We start from the raw sequence: 27,753 nt of genomic DNA on the forward strand, positions 1-27,753 counted from the left end.
TGCCTACCATTTATACCGTAGGCATGAAATTAAACTTAACTGTCTTGATCATGTAGTTAAGCCATGGCACAAGTGTACTCACTGTGATCAAATAAAACAAATATGCTACTGCCACCAAGTCGTCGAATTTCAGCATATATTCATCGATAGAAAGATGAGCACTAGCCTCTATGGTAAATCCCATGCTTCAGTAGTTTTGGAGGATTGGAGTAACAACGGTTAGTTCAATGCTACTCCAAAGATAGCATTAATGATTTCTTGATATACATAGTTCAATTCGAAATTCTGTTTGATGTGAGAGTTAATGTCTAACAACAAATTATAACACAGGGAGGCAAGGAAAGAAGAAATGTCTAGAAGCACAAAAGTATCCTTAATCCTAATAACTACTGACATGGAAAGATAGACCCAGTTTTTTTTACCTAATAAATGCTGCCATCTGAAAATTACATCTACAAATATAAGGAGAGAACATTTCTGCTTTTTTGGCGGAGGTAGGCGAAGATGAGCCCTGCAGTATAGACAACAGCAGAATACTGGAATATTGGATCATACATCATTTTTCCATGAACATTTCAAGTCTGATCTGCATCATCAAAGGGTGTCCCAGATGAGGGATCCAAATGATCTCCAATTGACGAAACTGAGCATGGCTGCTGGAAACCAGAACTCAAACTTGATTCTAGTATCTGGTGTGTGAGGATAATCTCTTGTTTTGCACATGCTGAACCAATGCTTAGTTGCTGTTGTTTGGCTGACTTCTTGCCTTTTGGGCTTATGGCTGGTGAACTAACATGGCAGCCAGAATCTGGTGTCAATGGTTCATGATGGGATGAGAAAGACTCATCATGGGAGAGACTCTTTGCTGCAGCACGTTCCTTTGAAGCTTTGTCTTGGTGGGGAGACTCAAATGTTGGAGCAGGGGTTGATGGATCAGTCTTGTCAGATTTTGGACAGCTGTCGCCAGGGAGTAGGGCAGGAAGCACCGAACCAGGCGTTTCCCCAAGAAAACCACTGAGCCGTTGTTGCTCTTCAATTATCTTCTTCAGGTACTTGCCTTGAGCTTCTATTCGTAACTGCAGCTCCCTCTGAACCTGTTGTGCATTGATAAGTCCTAAATTAGACATCTACATGCTGTAAGGCATTTGAATCCACCTAACCATAAAGAAATATATAACCATAACACCATCTATCTTTGAGACAACATACCATACACTACCCAGGCATGAATGTCACAGATTAGCCATGGCTTTGTATTCTTTTTCTCTTTCATACACGTCCCTCTTGTTCAAGGAATTTTATCTCTTTTATTGATCTGATCTAAATAACACAGTAGTTTATATACACAAAAAAAGTGACGATCTATCTAACAAACATTCTCCTTACTCATCAATGACCACAATGTCCACAAAAACCAACTCCAGCCAGCAATACCCATAAAAGTCACCATATTTTCTTTATTACCATCCAAAACAGTTAGTGGCTCAGATGACAATGGCAATGCAGTTAACGTTAGGGAATAATCCCACATCAACTAAGTATGGGACCTTGGATTACTTCATACAACAGCTGGCTTCTCCAACTAATCATGTAAGCTTTTGAATTGGGTAAATCAACAGATCAACAGGTTTTCAACATAAGAGATACTGAAGGAGGAGGTCATCGAATGGTCAACCCACCTTCCATACAAGCACTCGTGCATTTATGAGGACTGTAGATGGTCCTTGGGATCCAGAAAGCACAAACCTTTTAGATTCATGTTGTAAATAATATAGGGTTTGTTTGGTTGCAAGGGGAATGTAAATTTTTTATGTAAAGAGAATTTTTTTTTCCCAAGGGTAATAATTTTAGGTGTTTGGTTGCCAGGGAATTGTTTTTCCCATGGAGAATAAATTTCACTTTTGAGGTAAGATTGCAATTTTTATTTTCCGACCAAAAACGCAAGTAAATTGAAAACCCGAGAATAATCGACTTCGAGCCTTGCTTTGTTCGTTGTTTCGTCGATTGAAAGGGTTGGAGAATCTCTTAAAACGTTTGAGAAGCTCAAAAGCCCTAACGTCTCTAGTGCTGGTTCAGTCTCTCTAAGAAGGCTTCGAAGCTCGAGCAAGCGGTGGTGGTTGTCTCTTTGAGAAGCTCCGAAGCTCTCATCTCTCCGAACGAAGGTACTCTCATATCCTTCTTCCTCTTCTCTGGTTTTGTTCACAAGGCGATTTCTAGTATGAGATCTAGAAAGAGAGAAGAAATAGAGATAAATGTCCAGCAAAAGATCGAGATGTTAGGTTTTGCTGTGATAAGATTTTTTTTCCCATTCCATCCTCTTTTGTAGTCCACATTCTGCACTATCAGCAACCTAGATTTCTGTTTCAGAATTTGAATGTATGGTTTCTTATTCTTCTCGACTTTGATCCTTATTGCAATCTTCCTGTTTTGCTATGATGAGATTTTTTTTTTCTTAGTTTGCATATCCACAGTCCACTGATATGTTTCCTTGAATTTGATCATAATTGGGTCTTGTCATCTTCTAAAATCTTTCCTTCTCCTGACCAGTTTTCGATTTTCTCCTATTAAAAAAAACGGATGCCTTCCTATGATCCCAGTTTTTTTTTAATTTACTTCTAATAATAGCCTTTGCCTTCAGAATGAAAAATTCCCAAAATCAATCTCTTTACATCTTTGAACTGTGACAGGTCTCCTCCAGTAGTCCCTTTCCTGTCTCTAACTAGTAATCTTAATCCAATAATCCTCCAAAGCATTTTGGCATCTGATTTCTTCTGGAGTCTTGTGGTCTATATTAAGATAACAGATCAGGGAAGAGGGGTCTCCATCCAGTGGGTAGACAAGGAAGGAATATTTGCTAAAGACATTAGAATTTTCTTTATATCTTGGCTAGTCTATGCAATTTTGGACTGCTGTTTCATGGTTCTCTCTCAAGTACATCTATTGGTGTCAATTTTCTGAATATTCTGTAATTTTGTAGCACCCCTTTAATCAGCAACCCTCAACCGAAAAGGTATGGATCAGCACCCCTTTGTTACCCATTTTGTCTCAGCTTTATGCTGTAACTGTGAGGCAGATCTGTGGGATACAGAAACCCTAGTGGGAGACTAGGTTGGAGTTAGGTGGGAGGCCTGCTCTGCAGTTCAAGTGGGAAACTTGAACATATCCTTTTTCCTATTTCTTTTCTTCTCTGTTCTATTTAATTCCCAGTAGTATTAAAATTTCTATTCAGTTATGATAATTGTATTACACTGTTAGTGCCTGAAAGAGGGCTGTTTATCATCATCATAGATCGATGTTCAGTCCTTAATTTCAGAAGATCTGATCATTAGTTTACATTGATACTCTGATATGCCTTCCCTAGCGCCTCCGATCCAAATCTAGACTTCATCTGAGTGGTAAGTTGAAAATTGCAATAATATTTTGTTACCTTCTATTTCTGAATCTATAACTTTCTATTTTTTAATTCTGTCTTATCTCCCAATTCCCTCATCGGACGAGCCTAAAATTTTAAGCATAAGTCTAGCCCCATGAGGCCTTCCTTCAACTGCAATAACAACCTCATCCAACAGCTAGATCAGGAGCTATTGCTATTGTCTCATTCTGTCCACAGATTTTGAGTTTTTGTTCACTGCGATCCTGATTTTGTGTAAGTGTGGTACTGTTGTTTTCCAGCCTACCATACCTACATTGCTAGAAAATTGATCCGTGGACACATCTTTATATGTATATGATGGAATTGAACAGTATATTGTAGTTCTTACCAAAAAAAAAAAAGAAAACAGTATATAATAGTTGTATTCCTCCTATGGGTGATCACTTTATTGTTCAATTTGAATATAATTATGTTTTCTATTCGTGTCCACCATGTGTAATATGTTTTCCTTTTACAAGCAACCTATCCATCCCTCTCTCTCCCAATTATTTTTAAGAGAAGAAAAAATACACGAAATATCTGTGTGGATGTTTGACACGTGCCCAGGCAATGAAAAATAGAAGTGCCATTGTTGCATAGTTGAATTATAAGTGTTCAGGTTCTCACATAGTTGAATTATAAGTATTCAGGTTATCTAACTATATATAACCTGAATTCTTTTGGTTTCACCCATTTCCTTTTTAAACATCCAATTTTATTCAAGTCATGCTTCACAGCACTTGGACTTTACTTACACAGCACTGAACCATCTTAGTCAACTTCCTTCATCTTACCAATTGGTGTTAACACTAGGTTCCAGGGAATGCATTCAGTGTCACTTCTATGCTTTATAGTTTCACCCTTCATCCATTTCAAAATAAAAAATTTCAGTAGTTTAAACAGTGTCAAATGGTTTTGACCATCTAGTCAAGTTCATACTGATTAGGACCTGCCACCTGTAGCCACTTTCGACACTTCTCTCCACATATTTCACACTCAAAAATTCATTACCATGAACTAACCCACAAGTATAAAGCATCAAACAGTGACCGAAAAACTCATGTATAGTATAATTATGCATGGAAGTCAGCCTTCTGAAGAGGTATGAGAAACAAATTAAGTGGAACAATAAAATACTGTTCACTACCACAGAAAAAGAGGAATAGGTGAAAAAATGGATAGAAAATGGGTATTACAGAAAGAGAATGAAATCTATTATTCCAATTCCAAACCTGTGGTTTTATTTTTCTTCTAAGATTAATTTTCTAAATAATGTTTAAATGGGTTTAAAAGGGAGGGTTCATGTGTTTGTGTTGATGGAGTGGTGGTTGCATTCTTTCTAGTTGCTTTTATGAGGTGATGCTTACCTTCTCTAAATGGATTGATCTGTTTAGCCTTTTTTCAGCCTTGGGGTGGGTTTGCATTTTGAGTGAAAGTGAGTGAAAGAGAGTTTTTTTCTTATATTTGTTGAATATTTGGGACTGAAAATGGGTGGTCTGGTTTGAAGAAATGGGAGAGATGTCTATGGGGATAGATAGACACTATAGAGGGAGAGAACCCATGTAAGTGAGAAGTGTTGCATTTTATGAACCTCATTTCTTGCTTAATTCTTGGGAAAATGACCTGAATTTTGTCTATTCCTTTCTTTAGATATAAATCTTTGATATTTAGGAATCTGAAATGATTGGACTCCCAAGTTGTAAGAAATATCCTTGATTGATGATAACTTTAGCTAGTTTACTTCTTAGCTTGGACAGCAACCCTTTTCACCTGATGAACATTGGCTTTTAAACTATTCCATACATCACTAACCTTGAAATACTCTTTACCTTTATTTGAATGGACATCCTGTGAGTATATAGAACCTTCATAGCGGGCCTAAATAAACATTAACCACAGAAACAGGGGAGTCCTCTGTTAATGGACAGAACTAAGCAGAATAGATCAGCTAAAACTGAGAGAAGTAGTTGGCTTCATAAAGTAGTTTGTCTTCTTCATCTTCACCTTCCATTCCAAGGTGTGAAGCTTCAGATAAACTCATCAGTCCTCTTATGTCTTCACTTATTTCTTGTTTGAACTGTCCCATTTCTTGGAGAAACTAATTAAGAATTAATGTTCAATTCTTACCATATTGACATCACTACTGCTGGTATAATGACAGAATAGCATGCGGTTCCCTTCCTCCTATTTATCTTCCCCATTTCCATTGGTCTTCATTGAGATTGAGGCAGTACAAAGTTTCAGTCATGAATTACAGACCTGTTGTGTGATGTTTGGCGGGTGGGGAAAGTGTGTTAAAGGTGGAAATGAGTTTACTTGCTGTTGTTTTTCCTTGATTGTATTGCTTCAATAGGGAGAAATACCCTTTTGTCTCCACTGGTTGAATACTACTTGATGGGTCTTTAGCTCAAATTGGTACAGCACTTGGAACATGAGCATGTTCCAAGAGGATGGTGGTTCGAGTCCACCAAGGCCCTCTTTATTCAACTGTTCATAGCATAGTCAGTTATGCCACTAATCCACACAAGAACCCAATTTTAATGGCATCTTTGAAATTTGACATATTTATATACTTACTTTGGTTATGTTAATGAGATATTTTAATTTTATGCTAAGGTTGGTAAGAGAAAAGGATTTTACAAGTCTTTTTTTAGTAAAATTGACAAAGAAATGGCATTATTGTAATTAATATCAAATAGGGAAGAATAGGTTTTACCAAACACCATTTTCGTTCTAAACGGCGTTCTTGAGGCCGTTATCAAACGGTCATTTTCAGTCTCAGAACGCCGTTCCAGACGAGAAACGCAAAAGAACGTTTCTAGTCAAGAACGGGCGTTCTTTGTTCAGACCGCTACCAAACGCAGCCTAAGGCTAAGGATGGATTCAGATCTGACTTTGGCAAAGACAATGGTGTGGGGTTGGGAACCTAGAGCTGAGTTAGCATAAGATACAACATTGTTAGCTAATTATGGAACTGTTTGCACTTTGGATTTATAATGTTTGGCTCACTCGTTGAGTTTCATTGGTGTTTCCTTTGGAGCTTAATTTTGGTCTTTGGATATGGTATTTGATCCGAGTTTCTATTCCATATATATATTCTTTTCTTGTAACCCTATCCTTGCCCTTGTATACAGTGCTCACATCGTAGTTGGAAAACTTCAATTAGGAACTTGACATTGCCATCTGACCATCCAAATTGTTAGAATTTAGAGGCTCTCTAATTGCCCATGCACATTTGTGTGTAAATGTTATGGGTCTCAATGGGGTGGATATGATGTGTTTTCAAATAGTATTTCCAATTTATTAAAATTTTGTAATATATTACAAAAGTTTGAAATGACCGGCGCACCCCTAGTCCTTTTTGCCTTTCCAGGGGGTGCACCGGCCATTTTGCACGGCAATGCCTAAGCGCAAGTACACACTGCGCTGCAGCACCGGTTAGCGTTCCTTTTCCATAAATTATTAAGAAAGAGCCTTAATAAGTGAAAGTTAGTAAACTGGGTTGGATTACAAATTTTAAAAAAATTTAAATTGATTTTACATCAATTTCACAGACAACCAAACGACTTAGCAAAATTAATTTCAGTTGACTTCCTTTGCAACCAAACGACTTAAAAGGGAAAAAAAATTTCCTTAACTTCCCTTCTCTTCCCTTAACTTCCCTTCCCTTCACTTCCCTTTCCCAATTCCCTTGCAACCAAACACGCCCATAGAGTTTTCTTTAATGAAAACTATGAAGAGTTCATTTTGATTGTAAGAGAACATTAACAAAAATATCACTCTTAGGATGACATGGGTTGGCCTAACTGTTTTATAGACAAATACTATAAATCTACAATATTTACTAGACACAAAAAACAACCTAACTGATGTATCCTAACTCCCAACCAACCGTACTCCACCGCTCTTTAGATGTCAGAAGTTGGTAATAGGAGACCCAACTGTACATAGTGGATACTTAACAAGAGATGGTTTTCTCATCTCCTTGGGAATCACACCTTCGCATCCTCAATTCATAATCAAATCTCTAAACACTTTAGCTTAGTAGTCTTCGGACAGGCTACTATCTTGGGCCTTGTGCATTTTTTTAATCTTAGGATGGATACGTATCTCACCCGTAGTAAATTAGGATACGGGAACACATTGGAATGAGCAAAATTCGGGTTCTATTTGATTTGCCAGTACAAGAAAGGGTCAATTTTTTTTTAAAGAAACAATGGCAAAAAGTTGGGAATGAATTAATTGGGATATTAAACATGGGATAGATTGATGCAAAATTCCAGCAAGAAGAGAAGATAGGCTGAGTGCCCAATGGATTATATGGGCCATGGGCTTAATATTTTTGGGTTACTATTGTAATGGGTCAATCCTATAAATCCAAATATTAGTATTTAACTCCTATACAGGATTAAGTAGTTAGTTTCTATTTTGGAGTTTATTTTGTTTAGTGGATTTGGAGATTTGCATGGGTCCCATGTTATTTGTGTGGAGATGAGATTATCCAGAAGATTGCTTTATCTAGGAGATTTCTGGAATATTCTGTTAGATCTACTACTACTTTAGTTTCTATTTTTTGTAATGGGTCTTAGTAGTTAGTCAATAGCTACTTGGTAGTTACTATTTTCTGTTTCTTTCCTTTATGTGTTTTAGCAACTAGATCTCTTTCTAGAAAGTTGCTTTTTTCTAGAGACGCTATTTTGCAAGCTACTTAGTAGCCAAGACTCGCTATTCTTGCTACAAATTTCTGACTTAAGAGCATTTCAGCCTTTTCTGCTAACTATGTTATACACTTATACTCCACTTAAACAGATTTCTGCACTTTGACTTCAAGAATTTTAAAGGTTTGCAAAGACAAAAACAATAGACAATAGATCTATTTCGAAAAGGTGCTTCCTAGAATTATAAGTTGAAAGACTTGCCTCTAATTGCTCATGCAGCCGTTTTTGCACTTCCATCTGCAGCTTGAGTGCTTCTGTTATTTGCATACCACTACAAACATAAAGATTACAAATTCCTCAGATCAAGTAGCCCTTAAATAATAATACAAGCCAATAAAGACATTTGTATGTTTCAGAAAAAATGTAGCCAATGATGAACTTTTTTTCTCATTTGCTTGACATAAGTTTTAGGACCATCCAAAAGAATGTAGGAGATTGGATGGTTAGTATTGTCCACTGGATCGCCTCAATGGAGCCATCGGTTACAAACAAGCCTTTTGCACAGATGGGAATGGTCCAGGTCAATTGACCTTCTAACAGTTGAACAATCGCCAGGCCTGATCATGTTCAGGTTAAAGTACACAAAACCTAATTTCAAGATAGGGAGAAATAGATTATTAATGAGGTTGTTAGAGTACAGTCCCTTGATTCATGTGGGGAAAATGATAAACCAGAAGCTGAATTGATTGTTAATCGGGTGAGGTATGCCAAAATGGTTTGCAAAGACAGGCTGTGGACGGCAGTAATTAATTTACACTGGCAATTTTTACAGCTACAACGTCGATGTAAAAGGCTATTGCGATTTATTTGCCAGCTTAAATTCAGATCGCACAAAGCATGAAAAGGTATTCCTACTTACGAAGAACCATCCAAGCCAGAAAACAAGTCGCCTGAGTCTTTCTTGTCAGCCTTCATACCTACATTTGCAAAATATCACTAAATTTCTATTCTGAAAGTATCTCTTGTACCCTGTTTTCTATCTACTACTGCTGATAATAAAAAAAACAATAGAATTCACATCTCCAAACAACTACAAAATGAAAACAGCGATAAGTGTATGTAATGCAAGACGGATGTACACACCATCAGATGAAGACTCTGGGACGTATTTTGCAAGCCGGTATTTCTGAATGCACCACAGTAGAAGAATTAATAAAAAAACCCATAAAAGAACAAAAAGTTACAAGGAGGAGAAGGATGCAAGGAAGGTTTTCATTACCATAAATACTTGCCTGCAAGTGGCTTTTTACATGGTAAATAGTTAAACCTTGTACACCCATGACTCTGAGGACACCTTTAGGAGTAGCCCCTGTAATAGTGGACAAAAAACACTGACATCATGCCAATTTTATACATAATTTTAAAAAATAGGAACTCAGGGGACTGCTCCTTTGAAATTTCAGACTTTCTTGTACTAAATCGAGTTTTCCACAGTGCTTGGGAAAGTTTCGCAAACATGTCATCAAGGGTTTCTGCAAGTCAAGTTTTTTGGGGTTCCAAAATGAATAATTCACACCCTTCAACTTAACACCCCATTATTGACTGCACAAAGTGTACGTGGCAAGTTTTTAAGTCACTTAACAAGGTTCTCTGGAAAAGTGGAAAATATTTTTCTCTTTTTTTTTTGTTTTTTTGTTTTTTTTTTTGGGGGGGGGGGGGTCTAAAATGACCAAGTTATCCCTTCAACCCAACACCCAAGTACTAATGTAATCAATTGTAAATGGGCAAGTTCTCCAGCACTGAATTCAGCTTTATAATCAGATCTACAAACAAACTTCATGCATCTAAGAAGGGTAGGAAGTTCCTGTAATCTCTCAGAATGGCGCAGAACCAGCATAGCCAATTACTCAAAAGCCTTCCACTCTCTCTCTCTCTCCCCCCCCCCCCTTCCGAGTGATTAAAATTCTGCAACAGACTACAAAATACGAAAGGACTACTAGAAAAATGTCTAGAAATATTCACGATCTACAACTGGGATAGTGGGATCATAGTATCTACCACAAATTTTCTTTGTTATGCAATTGAACTATACTTTGCTCATTCATAGTTTCATCCCAAAAATACCATGTAATGTGGAATGCATGTTCCACAGTCATCAAATACATAATAAACTCAAAATAAAAAATTATCTAACTCACTATCTGGGCCGCCAAGTTGCGCTACAGCATCGACAAAACGTTCATGAAGCTCACGCGTCCAACGTAACCGTTGCCTGGAGGCCAGATTAGAATTATTACTGCCAAGATTGTTGCCTCCACTGCTAGGAGCCATTGCAGTGGCACTGTTGTCTATATGCTGACTTTGAACTAATGAGTTGCTGCAAACTAAACTTGAACTAGGGACAGTCTTTGTCTGATACATTTGTCATTAACCTATGAACAGGAAACAAAAATTCATCAAGTTCAGCAAGGAAGTGAAGGAATAGTATCATGAAGATTCTAGCAGCCTGCATGCACGAGAGAGAAAGAGGAGAGGCAGTGAATATTAAAAGTTAAAATAGAAACAGCAAGAGATCATAAGCTCATTGACAAAGGAAAACCGTAGCCTTTTCTTAAATCTATAAAAAGAGGCAGATCTATGACTTGAGTTCTAGACTCTTAGCTCTAGAAAAATCATAGTATCCTCTCAAGAAGGAATTTTTCTTGGGCTTGTGAAAGCCTTCTCACTCTTTACCTATGCATTAATCACTCTTGCATTGGCAGTGTAGTGAAGTACTTCATGCCCTGAGCCAACATCCACATATGCACCAGTAATGGCAAGGGTGCCTGAGTCACAATTTGCACATGCTCATTTTCTTGGGCTCACTGTCTATTGTAATTGGCATGGTTTGAGTACCTAGTCACCAGGACTTGGTCAAATGTTGGGAAGACACCATTGAAATAACCTGGATGAGTTGAGATCTGGTCTAGGCATAGGAAAGCCCACCTACTGAGGTCCATCCTCTATAAAAATAAGTCCAAGACATAAACATAGTTAAGAAAATTTCAAGAACTAAGATTAACTAAGAAAGGAATAAATAACATAGAATGAAATCTAGTCCAAATTACTGAAGAATGTTCAATGAGAAGCAGGTCCCAAGCCTAAGACTCTAAGAACCATGCTTAAGCCCTTATATTCTATGTAGAGAGACTTAAATTAGGGAAAGGATTGGATGATCTTAGTGACCCCAAGCACCTCTTTATTTATAAGACTAATAAAAGAATAAACATATGTACATGAGCAATGTGGGACTAAACCACATACAAACAAACAAATAAATAAAGAGGAAAAAAGTCCAGAATACCCCCCACGGTATTCTGGCCCATATCTAACACTCCCCCTCAAGTTGAAGCATATATATCATGCATGCCCAACTTGACTAAGATAGGATGAAACAGCTTGCTAGTCAGCCCCTTAGTGAACACATCCGCCAGCTGATCAGTAGACTTCACAAAGGGAACACAAATAAGGCCAGCTTCAAGTTTTTCCTTGATGAAATGTCTGTCAACCTCCACGTGTTTAGTGCGATCATGCTGGACAGGATTATGAGCAATGCTAATGGCAGTTTTATTATCACAATAAAGCATCATTGGAAGATGGATAGCAACACCAATATCCTGTAATAATCCCTTAAGCCATAGAAGTTCACAAATGCCTTGGGCCATCGCACGAAACTCAGCTTCAGCACTGGACCTTGCCACAACATTCTGCTTTTTGCTACGCCATGTGACAAGGTTCCCACCCACAAAGGAACAATAGCCAGAGATAGATTTTCTGTCAAAAGAACCAGCCCAATCGGCATCAGTATAAGCTTCAATCTTGAGGTGACCATTGGGAGATAAGAGAATTCCCTTTCCTGGAGTAGACTTCAAATACCTCAAAATACGACGGACTACATCCATATGAGAGGAATAGGGATCATGCATGAATTGGTTCACCATACTTACAGCAACTGCTATGTCAGGTCTGGTGTGAGAAAGATAGATTAGTTTGCCCACTAGCCGCTGGTAACCACCCTTGTCAACAGGTTCACCTTCTTTCTACCTAAGTTTTGTAGTAGCATCCATAGAAGTATCTGAAGGATGACAACCTAGCAATCCTGTCTCAGCCAATAGATCAAGGACATATTTTCTTTGAGAAAGAAAGATGCCCTTTGAAGAGCGAGCCACTTCTATCCCTAGAAAATATTTTAGAGAACCTAGATCTTTGACCTCAAACTCACGGCCAAGGAGAAGCTTCAAATCCCTGATAGCCGCATTATCATTACCAGTCAGCACGATATCATCCACATAGACTATGAGTAGAGTAACCTTATCACCAACTCGCCTGATGAACAAGGTGTGATCAGCATTGCTCTGCTTGTAACCTGCTGAAATCATAGCCTTATGAAATCTGCTGAACCAGGCCCTAGGCGACTGCTTCAACCCATAGAGAGCACGTTTCAACTTACAAACTTTGCCCCTAGTCCTGTCATCAAAAAAGCCTGGTGGAATGTCCATATATACCTCCTCCTCAAGCTCCCCATGGAGGAAGGCATTCTTTACATCTAACTGCTGAAGATCCCACCCAAGATTTGCAGCACAAGATAATAACACCCTGATAGTGTTGAGCTTTGCCACTGGTGCAAAGGTCTCCTGGTAGTCAACTCCATAAGTCTGAGTGAACCCCTTTGCAACCAGACGTGCCTTATACCGATCCACTGAACCATTAGCCTTCTGTTTGACCACGAAGACCCATTTACATCCCACTGGTTTTTTTCCTGGAGGAAGAGCTACAAGATCCCACGTGTTATTTTTGTGTAGTGCTCTCATTTCTTCCAACATTGCAGCCTTCCACTTTCCATCTGTATATGCTTCCTGCCAAGTTTTAGGAATAGGGACAGAAGAAAGAGAGGATACAAAAGCACGGAAAGGAGAAAGAGAACTATACGAAACAAAGCGAGATATGGGATGTAAAGTGCAAGTCCTAGTACCTTTGCGATGAGCAATAGGTAGGTCGGAAGGAGAGGGATTACTAGGAGATAAAGGATCCGGGTCTGGAGCAGGCAATTGGATGGGTACTGGTGCTACAGTGGTTTGCAACTACCCTCTGTTGGATCTGCCCCTTATATAGGTGATGATGTTGGAGTTATCGTTGATTCTCTTCTAAAATTCACCAATAGTCCTCTGGACAGGGGTCAGCTCCCCCTGGATAGGAACATTAACAACACTATTTTCTGTGGTCTCCCCCTGTAAAGGATTCCCATTAGGTGAGGGAGGAACAGCCAGAGGAAGTTGGGCATCCAAAGTAGGCTGGGCAGCAGCCGTGGGTGGTGGTAAAGTTGGCTGGGCAACAGCCGTGGGTGGTGGTAAAGTAGGTTGGACAGCAGCCTGAGGAACCTCTGGTAGAGGAATCTCAAAAGGCACATCTTCACTAGAACTCTCCCCCTGAAGAGGTGGCGAAGAATAGTAAGAAAGGGACTCATGGAAAATAACATCCATACTAACCATGATACGGCGGGAAGGGGATGGTAACACTTGTAACCTTTCTGGGTCAGAGAATAACCCAAGAAAATACAACGAAGTCCCCGAGGGTCAAGTTTGCCAGGAGATCTAGTATCCCTAGCATAACACACACAACCAAACACCTTGGGGGGCACAACAAAGGAGGAATGTCCCATTAAAACATCAGAGGGGCTACGAGAGTTAAGAACTCTAGAAGGCAGCCGATTGATAAGATAGGCTGCAGTGAGTACCGCATCCCCCCAATATTGAGATGGGACATTCCTCGCAAACATCAAAGCCCTGGCCATCTCTAACAAGTGGCGATTCTTTCTTTCTGCCACACCATTCTGGGTGGGGGTATCAACACAACTAGTCTGATGAAGTATGCCATGGTCAGCCAAATATTTTTGAAATTGGGACTCAGTATACTTTGTTCCATTATCACTTCTCAAGACTTTGAGAGTAGCCTGGAACTGAGTTTGTATCATTTTATGAAAATGCCGAAAACATGAAAAAACTTGATTTTTTGTGTGCAAAAGATACACCCAGGTATGTCGAGAATGACAATCAATAAAAGAGACAAACCAACGATGGCCAGAAATGGAAGGTTTATGACTAGGGCCCCAAACATCAGAGTGCACCAAATTAAAACAAAAAGAACTCCTTTTATTTGAAACAGGATAATTGGAACGTGTCTGTTTGGCCAGAACACAAGCCTCACAAAAAAAGTCATCCTTAGTATGAAGGGTGACCAAACTAGGAAATAAATGAACTAAAATCCCTAAAGGGGGGTGACCTAACCTAGAGTGCCACTGGTAGAGTTCAGAAGAGACCATGGAGTTCTGGTGTAGTGGAGAATGTAATGGTGGTGGAGAGAAGCGACCGTCATCAAGTAGGTACAGCCCACCGTGCACTTTACCCAATCCAATCGTCTTCCCAGACTCCAGATCCTGAAACACACAATGAGAAGGAAAGAAAGTAACTTTGCAGTTAAGATCACGAGTAATACTACTAATGGAAAGAAGGTTAGTAGTAAAGTTAGGAATGCGCAAAACAGAAGACAATGGAAGAGAGGAAGTGCAGTTGATGACCCTCTTTCAGAGATGGAAGAAAGAGAACCATCAGCCACCTTAACCTTGTCTTTCCCAGAAGTGGGAGAGTATCTATGAAACAAACTAGAGGAACCGGTCATATGATCTGTAGCCCCAGAATCTATGATCCAAGGATGGGAAGCTACAAAAGCACAATGACCCCCAAATGCAATACCTGACCGGGCAAAGTATGAACCTGAGGGAGCAGGGGAATTGGCAGTAGCTGATGTAGTAGAGGCAACGGCAGCGGAAGACCTTAGCATACGTAGAAGTGCCTGTAGATCCTCCTGGGATAGACCAGGGTAAGTAGCAGGGGCTGCAGTAATAGTCTCAGTCTAATGGGCCTTGGTCTTTGTCTTATTCTTGGTCTTGGCAGCCCTTTTTACTTCAAAATCAGCTGGTTTCCCATGAAGTTTCCAGCACCTCTCTTTGGTGTGATAGGGCTTGTGACAGTGCTCACAAACAACATTCCCTGCAGCGGAATCACCAAGAGAAGCAGTGCCACTAAGAGCAGGAGTGGCAGGGGCAGTAGCCTTGAGAGCTAATCTGTCAGCAATAGGAGGGTGCAACATAGCAGCCCTCCGGTTCTCCTCAGAAGATACCAAGGCATATGATTGTTCAAGTGTGGGAAAAGGCTTATGGCCCAACACCTGAACCCGGATCTAATCATACTCCACATTCAAGCCAGCCAAAAAATCGTATACCCTGATCTTATCCACGTGCTTCTTATAGGAAGCAATATCAGCCACTGTAGTAGGGTGAAAGTCTGAGAAATGGTCCAACTGTTGCCATAGACTGCGAAGAGTAGCATAGTCTTTGGACACTGAAAGTTCTCCCTGAGTGGTGTGAAGGACCTTCTTCCGGATTTCATATACTTGGGCATCATTACTAAGCTGCCCATATGTTTCCTTGCATGCAGCCCAAATCTGAGAGGCAATGTCCAGAAGAAGAAAATTATGCTGTAAATCTGAAGTCATAGAGCCTATCAGATAAGACATCAGAACACCATTATTGGGAAGCCACTTGTCTGAGCGAGTCTGGTTCGATGGGCATAACACAGTGCCGAATATTTGGTGAGACCACGGCCTGTAATGGCAAAAGAGGCAGATCTGGACCAGAGAAGATAATTCGAGCCATCTAGTTTAATAGGATTTGGTGGGAAGCTATGGTACTCTATCTTGCTGTGACCATCATTAAGTACCTGATCTGAAGTAGCTGAAGAATTGGTCGAATCACCCATACTGACAGCAAATAAGGCCAATAATAACTTCAAAGTAAAGGCTGAATCACCTCACAAAAAAATCAGAACCAGCAGCACAAGAAGACCCCTATATCGATAGTGTCAGGGTTTTGAAAAAACCTGAATTGTGGAAATCGATAAAAGGACAAGTGAGGGACAAAACTTGCAGATGATTGGCTGTAACTGTAGTTGAATAACACTGTATAATGTAGAAAATATTCTGCAGAAATTCAGATCCAAAACCCTATATGATAGAAACCCTATATCGATATTGGCAAGGGTTGATCTCCAAAAAACTTAAAGGCTTCAATACGGCAAGTGATGTCCAACAGCTATCGAGCAGGTATTAATTCATGAGGAAAAAAAAAGGAAAAAGAGGTAGGGAGGGGCAGCCACTAGATCATACGATCAGCTCTTGTAGTGCTGCCCTTATGGAAGAGGGAGAACCAAGGAGGAAAAAGCAGAAACAAAGAGAAAAAAATGATGGAAGGAAAAAAAGGGGAAAGAAATCGAAGGGGGGGTCCCTAATTCGAAGTCGGCTTTGATACCATGTAGAGAGACTTAAATTAGGGAAAGGTTTGGATGATCTTAGTGACCCCAAGCACCTCTTTATTTATAAGACTAACAAAAGAATAAACATATGTACATGAGCAATGTGGGACTAAACCACATACAAACAAAAAAATAAATAAAGAGGAAAAAGTCCAGAATACCCCCCACGGTATTCTGGCCCATATCTAACATTCTACAAACAAATTAATCTAAAACAACCCCAAAAGAAGCTTGTCCAAAATTGGGTGTTAGAGATCCTATAAGGTTCAAGTCCATCATATTCTTTCGGGTTGTTTACTATCTGGTGTAGACCCCGATAGGAAAGAAGAGAGAAGTCTGAGTCTCTGAGATAGGGTCTCAGAGTTGTCACACACTCACTTAGAGAAAAACTTAATTCTTGTCTATTCCATCTGATGAAACCAATTTCGGGAATTGTGAGAATGACTTGTGTCAATGAGACACAGCCCACTTTATTAATATTATGAAGAAGAATGTTCTAGAAAAGAGTACAAGACAAAAATACCCCTATAAGACAAATATACCCTTGTACCTATATTATAACACTCCCCCTCAAGTTGGTGCATAGATGTCAATCCTGCCCAACTTGCTAACAATAGAACTAAACAACTTAGTACTCAAGCCCTTGGTAAGAACATCAGCAAGCTGATCATCCGAAGGAACATAGGTAATGCATACTTGACCACTGTCCAACTTCTCCTTGATGAAGTGACGGTCTATCTCCACATGCTTTGTTCGATCATGATGAAAAGGATTATGAGCAATGCTAATTGCAGGTTTACTATCAGAAAACAATCGCATTGGCATCTGAACCTGAATTCCAAGGTCTTGCAACAACCCTTGAAGCCAAAGAACTTCACATATACCTTGGGTTATTGCCCTAAACTCAACCTCTGCACTGGAACGAGCCACAACTGTTTGTTTCTTCCTTCTCCAAGTGACAAGGTTACCTCCCACATAAGTACAGTAGCCAGAAGTAGAACGCCTATCATCTGGAGAACCAGTCCAATCAGCATCAATATAGGTCTCAACCTTCATGTGACCATAAGGAGAAACCGAAATCCCATTCCCAGGAGCAGCCTTCAAATACCTGAGAATTCTATAAACTGCATCCAGATGGGTAGAGTATGGATCATGCATGTATTGGCTTACCAGACTTACTGCAAAGGCAATATCTGGGCGAGTACGAGACAGGTAAATAAGTCTCCCAACTAATCTCTGATATTGCTCTTTATCCACTGGCTCCCCTTCTTTGGACTGGAGATGACAATTTGGTTCAATTGGAGATTCAGCTGGCTTACATCCAAGCATATCTGTTTCGGCCAAAAGATCCATGGTGTACAATAGAGAGATTCCTTTGTTGGAGTAGGCAACCTCAATACCCAGAAAGTACCTAAGCTTACCAAGATCTTTTATCTCAAACTCAGTGCGCAAGAATTTCTTCAATGACTCAATCTCCTCCTGACTACTCCCTGTGATAACTATGTCATCTACGTACACAATTAGCATAGTCACATATGTAGTAGTCCTCTTAATGAATAAAGTGTGATCTGCATTGCTTTGCTTGAACCCAATAGAGATCATTGTTTTGTGGAACCTTCCAAACCATGCCCTAGGAGATTGCTTGAGTCCATATATAGCTCGATTAAGCTTGCACACCTTTCCCTAAGTCTTCTGGGAATCAAAACCAGGAGGAATGTCCATGTAGACTTCTTCAACCAATTCACCATGCAAAAATGCATTTTTAACATCAAGCTGAAATAAATTCCATCGCTGATTAACAGCATATGATAGGAGCACTCTCACAATATTCATCTTGGCCACTGGAGCAAACGTCTCCTGATAGTTAATCCCATAAGTCTAGGTAAAGCCTCTAGCAACAAGCCTGGCTTTATATCTCTCAATGCTCCCATCAGCTTTATGTTTCACAGCAAACACCCATTTGCACCCTACAACTTTCTTTCCAGATGGTAGCTGAACCAAACCCCATGTATTATTTTTGCCTAGGGCTTTCATCTCTTCCTCCATAGCTTCTTTCCAGTCCGAGGGTGCCATTGCTTCTTGCCAAGAGTTAAGGATGGAAACAGAGGACAAAGAAGTAAGAAAAGTCTGGAAAGTAGGAGACAAAGAGTCATATGAGAAAACATTAGATATGGGATGATGAGTACAGCTATGTTTACCCTTCCTAATAGCAATAGGAAGGTCCAGAGTAGGATCACTAAGAGGGATAGATAATTGCTTACCAGAGGGAACAGGGTTGCTAGGACCTGGAACCGTTTCAGTCAATTGAGTGGGATAGACGGTAGTAGGCTTGAGCTACTCTTGCTTTCTTTTCCTGGTATATACTTTAATTTGCTCTTCTTGCAGAACCTCATTTTCTTGAACTTGCTGAACTGTGGTTTCCACTGGAACAGAAGTATTCTCCCCATGAGTAGGAACCACAGAACTCTCCCCCTAAATAGGGACCACACTTTCGCTTTGTTCTTGTTCCTGACTAGTAACACCATCCTCAAGAACTTCCTCTTCTTCCCATGACAACCCTATATGAGGAATAGACTGAAGGACCTCTTCATGTTGAACAGACTCCCACTGCAGAGGAACAGAGTAGAAAGGAACAGATTCTTTTTACACCACATCCATGGACACAAAGGTTTTCCTGAAAGATGGATGATAACATTTATAACCCTTTTGGGTAGCACAGTATCCCAAAAAAATAAACCGGACAACCCGAGGATCTAATTTTCCATAGACATGATGATTTTGGACAAAAGCAACACATCCAAAAATTTTAGGAGGAACAGGAAAAGTAACAGTTCCAAGAAGAGTCTTTAAGGGACTTTTGTTACCCAAAACACGAGAGGGCATCTAATTAATAAGAAAGGCCGCTGTAGCAACATCCCCCCATAAACGAACAGGCACATTCATGGAAAAAAGCAAGGACCTAGCTACCTCAAGGAGATGACTATTTTTCCTCTCTGCAACCCCATTTTGAGGTGGAGTATTAACACAGGAGGTTTGATGAATAATCCCATGGGCAGAAAAATAAGACTGAAAAGTCCCCACGGAGTAATTAGTGCCATTATCAGACTGAAGAATTCTGATTTTGGCATCAAATTGAGTGCGAACCATATTATGAAAATTTTGAAAGACATGAAAAACTTCACTTTTCTGTTGCAGTAAATAAACCCATGTAGTTCTACTATAACAATCAATAAAGGTAACAAACCAACGATTACCAGATGAAGAAACAACACGGGCAGGGCCCCACACATTAGAATGAATTAAACTAAAAGGAACCAAACTACTCATCAGAAATAGGATAGGAATGTCTGGTTTGCTTTGCAAGAATGCAAGAATCACAGTGAAAATTGTTCAAATTACAAGCCTTAGAAAATTCAGGAAATAAATTTGCAAGAGTTCTTAAGGGAGGATGTCCTAATCGACAATGCCAAGTGTGCAAATCAGCAAGAACTTTAAAAGAAGAGCCTGGAAAAGAAGCCACAGTAGATAATGTCGTAGGAGGCTGCTCCAATAGGTACAGCCCACCTTCCATCTTACCACATGCAATCAAACTGCCCGTCTCTAAGTCCTAAAACACACAATGAGAAGGGAAAAAAATGACCTTACAATTCAGCTCACGAGTAATACTACTAATAGATAACAGATTAGTAGAAAAATTTGGAACATGAAGAACAGAAGACAAAGACAAACGAAGGAGAATATTTAACAAGGTCTTTCCCAGAAATAGGAGAAAATGAACCATTAAAAACCCTGACTTTATTATTTCCAGCCAAAGGAAAATAATGGGAAAAATAGGAAGGGGAACCGGCCATGTGATCTGTAGCTCCAGAGTCAATTTTCCAGGGAACCTAGTGAACAGAGGAGCTATGACCACAAAACCCAATACCTGAAGGAGTAGGACTAGCAGAAGAATAGGCAATAGTAGCAGAGGCAACACTGGCATGGGCCGAAGGGGCTGAAGTCTGAGTCTCAAGCTAGTCATCAAATGGCGCAGGTTGGTCAACTCATCAAAAGAGAGGTGCATCTGAAGGATTGTCTTCAGTGACAGGTTGATGGGCAACAGTGCCCCCAGACCGTGGCTGACCGCGCCCAAGTGACTCTGGCGGGCGACCATGGAGCTCCCAACCCCGATCCTTGGTATGACGTTCCTTGCCACAGTAGTCATACTTGATCGGTGGCTTAGTAGACATAGCAGGAGCACGGACAAAACCAAAGGCAGCAGCAGTAGAGACTAGAGACCCCATTGGCAATCCCAGAAGTAGGGGCAGTATAAAGAGCAACACGCTCCACAGGTGGAGGATGAACCATGGTTGCCCATCGGCCCTCCTCAAAAGCCACAATGGCATGAGCCTGTTCTAGAGAAGGGAACGGATCCCTATTAAGCACATGGGATCGAATCTGGTCATACTCCATATTTAGCCCGGCCAGAAAATCATAAACCCTAAGGTTCTTATCCCATTTGCGATAGGCCATAGCATCAGCCTTGCAGGTAGACGGAAATTTTCCATAGAAATCCAAAGTTTGTCAAATACCCCGGATGGTATTATAGTATTGACTGAGAGTCAAATCCTTTTGCTCCATAGTATGAATCTTCTAACGGAAGGCATAACATTGGGCAGCGTTGCCAACCTTAGAATAGGTTTCTTTGGCAATACTTCAGACAACAACAGCATTCTCCAGAAGAAATTAACTCTGGGAGATGGAAGGATCAATAGAACTGAGAAGACAGGACATCATTAAGCTCATCGATGTCCCATTTGTCCTGAGCTTTACCAGCAGTAGAGGGCCGAACAGAGGTGCCAGTCAAACCACGGGAACCCACAGCAAGAGAAACGGATTTGGATCACATAAGATAATTGTTCCCATCAAGTTTGACGGAATTAGTCTGGAAAGTGGGGAAATCTTGCTCACGAGCCACAGAGGAGCCTCCCTGTCCAAATGAAAGAGATGAATTTTCTTTGTCCGACATAGCCGCTGGTTTGCAGAATCACAAACACCTAATCCAAAAATTGGATACGCTCATACGCCACATAAAAGAAATCTCCAAAAAATAAGGAGATTCACTGCATAATGGCAGGAAAAAAAAAGGGCCCTTGGTGGGATAAACTCACCACCAAGGGAGAGAGAAGGCAGAAATCAAATGGGGCGACCCCTAAAAAACCGAGAAAAAGGAGCCACTAGATGTCGAAGGCAGTGCAGGGAAAGGTGGAAGGGTGTAGTGGCGGTGGGGTTGGTGGATCTCGCGAGAGAGAGAGAGGGTGGACCGAGAGGAGAGAGAGAGAGATAGAGGAGTGGAGGTGGAGCTTACGACAATGGTGGTGGTGGGGCTGCGATCTGGTGGCTGGCAGCGATTGTGTTTTTACTCATAAAAACTCGAATCCCTAGGTCGATTCTTCTTGGCTCTGGATACCATGATGAAACCAATTTTGAGATTTGTGAGAATGACTTGTGTCAATGAGACACACAGGCACACAGCCTACTTTATTTATAATATGAAGAAGAATGTTCCAGAAAAGAGTACAAGACAAAAATACCCCTATAAGAAAAATATACCCTTGTACCCATATTATAACACCATCCTATGTTTCAATAATGGGTACAAGCAAATATATAAAAGGAAAATAACAAGACCCTTAATTAGACTCTAGGACTGAAATTAACTTGTAAACCAACTATCTAAAACTATATAGAGTTCAAAATAGCATAACTAGCCTATTACCTACCCAAGCAAAGAAAAGACATAAAAATAACTAAACTACTTCCATCCCTTGTTGGACCAAAAACCTAGGTTGGACCAGTTCCATCTAGGTTTGGGTTTCCAAAGTTGGTCATATTTGTCCAATGAACCAAGTGCTAATGCATCAATTCGTCTCTTTTGAAAAGTAATCGACTCCATCGAGTTGAGATAAGGACAAAGAGGCCATATGAGTCAATACATTGCAAGAGAAATGATCCCGCTACCTTCTTGAGCTTAATGTCAGGGAGATCTTTAGCGGGAAGAAACTTCATGGCCTTATTGCCATTTACCACAATGTTTTACCCTCTTATCAAACAGCCACAATGGACCAAGAAGAATATGGCACACCTTCAAAGGGAGGATATCACATTGTACCGTATCCATGAATCCACCGATAGAGTAGGTGAGCAACCACCAATCAATAATCTTGAGATTCCCATGCGAATTTGTAAGGAGTTGGATGTGGCATTGTCTGCAATCCCAACTTATGAATAATGTCTTCAGAGATGACATTAGTATAACTACTACTATCGAACAACATACTGTATAATTGGTCATTGCACTTCAAGCAGGTCAGGAAGATACTGTTGTGGTGGCAATCTTCATCCTCGGTGACCTTGTGACTTGTGAGTGGTCAAAACAGGATGAAGAACGTAACAAGGGTGTCGCTCCGCTCCACATCATTGTATTGTTGTTGACCTCACCTGACTCATGCTCTACCTCCAAATCAATTGTCTCAAAACCAAGGTATTCTTCTAAAACATAAGGTATAAAAGAATCCTTATATATATATAAACCACCAAACGGTTGGGACACTGAGCATTAATATGTCAGTACCCCTTGCACGTAAAATACTGAATAGCAGCCTTTGGCATCACAGTAGATTTGTTGAAACCTTGCCGAGGTGGAGAATATGGACGGTTAGGTGGTGGAGGTGCCATTGATGAACCACTATCATTTGGTTTACTGAATAACTTTTCCTAGGGCGAATACTGTTGCTGACTGGAATCGTTACCCCCAAGGAAAGTATCTGTAAAATCCTTCGAGTGTATGGCTACTTCAGACTTTCTTCTACCTCATATGCCATTTGTACAACATCCTCCATTGCAAGCAGTCGGTTTGATGCTAGTGCAACACTGATTAAAGAGTGCAAACCATTGCAGAACTATGGCACCAATATCTCTTCATCTCACTCAAAGTCAAATCAAGTGGCTAAATAGTAAAACTTGGCGACATACTCCTTAGTTGTCATGGTTTCCTGCCTCAACTTTGCAAACCTAAGGTTCATGAGCTGCTTGTAGTCAATAGGCAAGAATCTTTGGTTTATAGCTTCACTCATCTCAGCCCAAGTAGTGACTAACCCAATGCCTGGAGTCCGATTCTGTTGCTGGTGCTTGATCCACCAGACTCAAGTCGTGCCCTTCAGTTTAGCCTCTGCAAATAAGATCTTTCTGGCCTTAGTCAACCTTACCATCTAAAACAAAATTTCCAAACTATGAGCCAAAGGAACTACTCTGAGGATAAAAATCGAGGACGTCCAATTTCTCGCCTCTTTCAACTTCATAATCATCATATCGACCAATTCCATATGGTGGTGGTGGTGTATGATGTAGTGGTGTTGGTGGCAGATGTACCATGCGATAGATCTCGTGGGATACAGTTGGAATAATCCCCGGATTGCATCGGACTCTTTCTCCTTTATCCAAATTTGTCAATCGATCAATAGAAGCTTGCATGGGTGTCATCATAGTATGGAAGGAACTGACAGCTACAATGAGGGTATCGACACATTCAATGACAATGTCAATTTTTGCATCGGTTTCACTTTTATAGGAGTTGAGCTGTTAAAGAATCTCACTATTGAACACCATGATTAGAACAACTTAATGGGGTCAACTACATGGATCCAACAAAACAATGTAAGGAAACTAAGGCCTGAACAAAAAAAGGGGAATGAAGAGATGAGGAAAGCGATGAGAAATGACAAATGAAAAATGGAAAATAAAAAGAAAATTGAAGGGTGAAAGCTGAAAGTAAGAGGAAATATGCACAATCAGGAGAATCTCAGCTAAAAGGGGTCTGGTACATGGATCCTTGCCCTCCAAAAGGCTCTATATGAGGTCATACTTGGTACAAGAACTAAACTATGCACGTCTTTCCTCACAACTTCTCCTATGGTCATTTTAGGCCTTCCCCTAGTTCTTTTAGCTCCTTCAATCGGAATCAGATAGCTCCTCCATACCGAGGCGTCCCTAGGCCTCCGTTGAACATGACCATACCACCTCAAACGACTCTCTCGCAGCTTGTCGTTGATTGGGGCAACTCCCAAGAAACAACTCTAATATGCTCATTCCTAATTTTATCCTTCCTAGTTTTTCCGTACATAGCTTCCCAATATGACACTTCTTAACTGCCCGCCCAATATTCTGCCCCATACATCTGGGTCGGTCGTACAATAGTCTGATAGAATTTTCCTTTCAGCTTTAAAGGAATACGTCGATCACACAGCACTCCGAACGCACTTCTCCACTTCATCCATCCCATTTTAATTTTGTGAAACATAATCTTCTCTATCACCTTCTTTATTGATGATTGACCCCAGATATCTAAAATAGTCACTTTGTTGTACCTCTCTCCTCAATTTGTACCATATCAATATCAATCATAATGTGACTAAAATTACGCATCATATACTCCGTCTTCGTTCTACTAATCTTAAAGCCTCTTATTTCCAAGGTTGACCTCCAAAGCTCTAACGTAGAGTTAGTCCCCTCTTTTGTCTCGTCCACCAAAACGATATCATCTACGAAGAGCATACACCATGGAACTTTGCCTTAAATGCTCTTGGTTATATCATCCATGATAAGTGCAAAATGGGTACGGGCTTAAGGCTGAACCCTAATGTAATCCAATAGTAATTGGGAATTCCTTGCCCTGACCTCCCACAAATCTCATGCTAGTCACCACGCCCTCATAAAGATGGAAGGCACCCTCAATTGAGTTTCAGCCGGGTTTCTTTAGTTTTTAGTGGCTCTAGTTTAATCTAGAGTACTAGAGGATGTAATGATTCCAATAGCAGATACTAGTGCAGGGGAAAGAAAATAAGAAACCTAAGACTTCCATATTTTAAGAGCACGTAATTTCCCAGATTGCAGGGGAAAGAAACATACTATTTCCACCTTTTTTTTAGAGCACCAAAACCCAGAGCTCCAAAATTTATTTCATAATATATTTCCATAAATACCAAAATAGACCCATGTTACAGATAAAGAAACCTACTGATGTCACATCAAAGAGAGAAGTAATTGATGCCTTGAAGGGTGGGCAATGTATAATCAGAACCTCTTGACACTTGCCATAAATGGATGCATCGCTAGGCATAACAGTAATCATAGTTTACTGTTATGAAGAGCATACGTCATGGAACCTCGCCTTGAATGCTCTTGGTTATATCGTCAATGATAAGCGCTAAAAGGTAAGGGTTTAAGGCTGAACCCTGATGTAATCCAATCGTAATTGGGAATTCCCTGCACTGACCTCTCACACAGATCTCACACTAGTCACCACGCCCTCATAAAGATGGAAGGCACTCTCAAATTGAGTTTCAGCTGGCTTTCTTTAGTTTTCAGTGGCTCTAGTTTAATCTAGAGTACTCGAGGATGTAATGATTCCCATAGCAGATACTATTGCATGGGAAAGAAAGTAAGAAACCTAAGACTTCCACATTTTAAGAGCACGTAATTTCCCAGATTGCAGGGGAAAGAAACATACTATTTCCACCTTTTTTTTAGAGCACCAAAACCCAGAGCTCCAACATCGATCTCCTAATATATTTCCACAAATACCAAAATAGACCCATGTTACAGATAAAGAAACCTACTGATGTCACATCAAAGATAGAAGTAATTGATGCTTTGAAGGGTCGGCAATGTATAATCAGAACCTCTAGACACTTCCCATAAATGGATGCATCACCAGGCATAACTGTAATCATAGTTTACTGTTATGAAGAGCATAAACCATGGAACCTCGCCTTGAATGCTCTTGGTTATATCGTCCATGATACGCGCAAAAAGGTAAGGGCTTAAGACTGAACCCTGATGTAATCCAATCGTAATTGGGAATTCCTTTCCACGTTAGTCACCACGCCCTCATACAGATGGCAGGCACCCTCAAATTGAGTCTCAGCCAGGTTTCTTTAGTTTTCAGTGGCTCTAGTTTAATCTAGGGTACTGGATGATGTAATGATTCCCATAGCAGACACTACTGCAGGGGAAAGAAAGTAAGAAACCTAAGATTTCCACATTTTAAAAGCACGTAATTTCCCAGATTGCAGGGGAAAGAAACATACTATTTCCATCTTTTTTTTTAGAGCTCCAAAATCGATTTCCTAATATATTTCCACAAATACCAAAATAGACCCATGTTACAGATAAAGACACATACTGATATCAAATCAAAGCTAGAAGTAATTAATGCTTTGAAGGGTGGGTAATGTATAATCAGAACCTCTAGACACTTGCCATAAATGGATGCATCTCCAGGCATAACAGTAATCACAGTTTACTTTTTTGGGTTCAGAAAACCAAAATCACCTCACAGGACTAGAAAATCTAACGAACTTAAAGCAGAGTTGCCATCCATGGCCAGATATGCAATACAACAGCAAATCAAAACTAACGAACAGACGAAAACAGCTTTACCCTTCGATTAAATGAAGACGGCGATAGGGACGAATTCGTAGATGGCTCGAACAAAATTAACTTAAATTCCGGAGTCCTTTGCTGCGAATGATTTGAGTGTGAAAAATGTCCTGAGTACGAGGAGGACGAGACTGAAGAGTAAATGAAACGTATTTATTTGGATTTAATTTTGTTTTAGTTGATATCGAAGTTTTTCTTTTCCTAATTCCTAGTGAGCAACTCAAATTTCAGCAACCAGCCAATCATATCGTTTAGTTCAATTTAAAACAATAAAATAATATTGAAATTTGGAGTTGCAAGGTGTCAATAATTCGGTCTGCCCGGTCTGCCCGTTAGAGCAAACCGAAACCTATGAATGAGACCGGCAGTATGGGAATCTACAGAGAATATTCCGTTGATTTTCTTGTACCATAATTTTTTTTGGGTAAATTACGAAACACCCCCTAAAAATGGAACTAATCTCAATTCACCCCCTCTTATCTGAAAATACTCATAACACCCCCTGCTTTAGAGTCTTATGTTGTTGACTTATGAAGTCAGCTGGTTAAATTTTTTAAAACCCTAAACTACCCTTGACCATTGTGTAGTTACTATTTTACCCTTGAAATCTAAAAACCCCCAAATTGATCTTCTTCCTCATATGACCTGCAACTCTCGTAGAGCAATCTCCCTACTCTCCGAAGAACTATCTGAACCCAACCCTCTATCAAACCCTAATTTCATCTTCTCTTCCTTCCTCCTCCCATTACTTTTCCCCTCTTCATTGTTGTTACCGTGAACAACGATGTTCCAACTTCGA

At 40.1% G+C, this 27,753-nt stretch overlaps 1 protein-coding gene across 1 annotated transcript; it reads right to left on the minus strand.

The window, feature by feature from the left end:
* Window positions 1-271: 271 nt before the first annotated feature.
* Window positions 272-27,059, minus strand: LOC122652280 (myb family transcription factor PHL7-like). Its single transcript, XM_043845979.1, has 7 exons — window positions 26,955-27,059; window positions 10,269-10,502; window positions 9,363-9,439; window positions 9,214-9,256; window positions 8,990-9,047; window positions 8,332-8,401; window positions 272-1,094 (listed from the first exon to the last, which is right to left on the minus strand). Exons 2-7 carry the CDS (start codon window positions 10,489-10,491, stop codon window positions 576-578), a joined length of 990 nt encoding a protein of 329 aa, XP_043701914.1. The 5' UTR covers window positions 10,492-10,502; window positions 26,955-27,059; the 3' UTR covers window positions 272-575.
* Between the last annotated feature and the right edge of the window lie 694 nt (window positions 27,060-27,753).

The sequence above is a fragment of the Telopea speciosissima genome, chromosome 2, assembly GCF_018873765.1.
Source record: "Telopea speciosissima isolate NSW1024214 ecotype Mountain lineage chromosome 2, Tspe_v1, whole genome shotgun sequence".
NCBI lineage: Eukaryota > Viridiplantae > Streptophyta > Magnoliopsida > Proteales > Proteaceae > Telopea > Telopea speciosissima.